This window comes from Aptenodytes forsteri, unplaced genomic scaffold (assembly GCF_000699145.1).
Source record: "Aptenodytes forsteri isolate BGI_AS27 unplaced genomic scaffold, ASM69914v1 Scaffold216, whole genome shotgun sequence".
Classification (NCBI taxonomy): domain Eukaryota; kingdom Metazoa; phylum Chordata; class Aves; order Sphenisciformes; family Spheniscidae; genus Aptenodytes; species Aptenodytes forsteri.
In genome coordinates, this window is record NW_008796114.1 from 1,742,163 (window position 1) to 1,744,252 (window position 2,090).

The 2,090-nt window shown below is 52.1% G+C and overlaps 1 protein-coding gene across 1 annotated transcript in view; it reads left to right on the forward strand.

The window, feature by feature from the left end:
• The first annotated feature begins 1,593 nt into the window (after positions 1-1,593).
• The window catches only part of LOC103905487 (cystatin-B), a 7,035-nt gene continuing 6,538 nt past the window's right edge, over positions 1,594-2,090 (forward strand). The window contains exon 1 of the mRNA XM_009287167.1: positions 1,594-1,660. Coding sequence (XP_009285442.1) covers positions 1,594-1,660 — 67 coding nt within the window. The remainder of the gene's footprint in view (positions 1,661-2,090) is intronic.

Below are 2,090 nucleotides of genomic sequence, written 5' to 3' on the forward strand. Positions count from 1 at the left end.
CACTGCTTCTGAAAAAACAGGTCCCTTCCTCAGGCTGCTGACTGTGGTGTCTAGGCTTAATTTAGGGTACAGAATTGAGACCTGTGGCCTCCTGAGTCTAAATGCACAAACGGAGATGGGCACTAGATGGCGGAAAGGGCTAAAAAAAGTGCTTCGGTTATGGCCCACACTTCCAAAAATTTCAGTAGCCAAACAGTTTTAGTGCTAGTGAATCATTCCTACAGGCCAAAACCAGTACAGTAGCCCCTGAACTGAAGCTGACAGCACTGAAAGCATAGAAGTGGTTAATGAATGAAATGATAGTGATACAGGATACAAACCGAAGACTGGGCAGGAACACACACGACCTGAGAAACAGAAAGTCACCGCTGGCTGTCTTGTTTGGAGAACAATATTCACTGGCTATGCATACCATAGATAATGTTGAAATTTGGGTGTTTTTCATTCTTCGGGTGGTTTTCATTCTTTAGGTGTTTTTCGTTCTTTACATCTACTTAAAAGGAATTTGTACCCTGGCACACGATGAGGCTCCAACAGCTGCCATAACTTTATAGCAACAGACCAACCGTGCTCAACTTGCCGGGGAACCCCCATCCACCCTCATGGCACACGTACCCAGAGCTCTAAGCCTCAAGCTCCACACGCTGTGTGAGAGCCGCTGCTGCAGCCTATTCTAGTGACACACACACGCTAGATGGAAGGGAAGTTCAGTAAAAAAGGACCCCCTTCGTGAAGGTGATTTGCAAGCAAACCTTTTTTCCCATGCACGGAGGAGGGTGTATGTTCTCATCCTGCCAAGTCCAGGAGAAGAGGAAGTTTGCTCAGACACCTGTCCAAAAGCCTGTCTGTGTGTCACACGAGACGCTGCCGATGAAGACAAATTGGGTAACATCCTTCTGTTGAAAGCTCAAGCCTGAGAACCTCCACTGGCACGTCCCACCAGAAGTTGCCCACGTGAATGGCTGCCCCATCCCAGCCCCCCATGGCTCAAAAACCTACTGGAAAGCATGTGCCAATGTAGTGTTTCCTGAACCATGCGGTAGAGAAGCAACAGCAGTGGGGACAGAAGCAAAGAGTGTATCAACTCTTGTGGTGGGATTTCCATAGGCAAACTCGGCTGATGGGCAGGGAACTACCCCAGTGAAGAGCCCGATCCTTCACCCCCAGTCTGCTCACAAACCCAGCAGAGCTCTGCCTGCCCAAAGCCCCAGCAGAGCATTTATTTGCTCTCCACAGAGGAGAGAGATGATACCAGGAGAAAGAAATCCTTCTTCCCCATTCTGTTTCATGCTTCTCACCACGTCCTCCCTACCGGTGCAGGAGGTCCATTCAGTATGCAATACCCGCTGCTGTTAAATTTAAGGTTATATTTACCAAATTTACCAAGGGATGCTGGGAGGTGGGGGGAGGAAGGTAGGTTTTTGTTGTTGTTTTTCCAAGGAATCTGGATGTTTAAGTTGGGGGGAAATTTAGCTAAAGACCTGAACATTCAGACTTAAGTCTCACCAGGGGGTTTCTCAAAGGCAGCATAATTCACCACAGCCTTCGGTTTGCTGGCTGAGGAACAGCAAAATCAGCCCGGGAGAGGGAACGATGAACACGGTGAACGAGGGAGTCCCGGAGATGGAAACGTTCCACGCTGCTAAAGCAAACATGTCACGTAAGTGACGGCTGCTGGAAAACGTGACACACTGGAAAAGAAAAAAGCTGCAGCTCAGGACAGCCCTGTCCTCACGCAGGCCTCTCACAGAGCTGTCACCCGCCGAGGACCGGCTGCAGACCTTCTGTGGATCATTCTGCAGGCAGCTTTTATTGCGACTCTTGCTTTTAGCTTTTTAATCGGCTAGCAGACCGCGGGACGGGAAGCTTTCTGCCAAGCCGGGAGAGAGCTGGTCCCACCGTGCTGTACTAAAATTTCCCCGGCCTAGGCGCGTCCCTGGGGCGATCGCTGCCTCCGCGGCGCTGGCGGGGGCTGGGCGCTCCCGCCTGCCGCCTCACAGCTCGGAAGACCTGAAGGCAGGTTCGAGTCTCCGCGTTGGGCCCAGGCCCGGGCCCAGCGCCGCCCCCGCCCGGCCCCGGTCCCGCCCCGC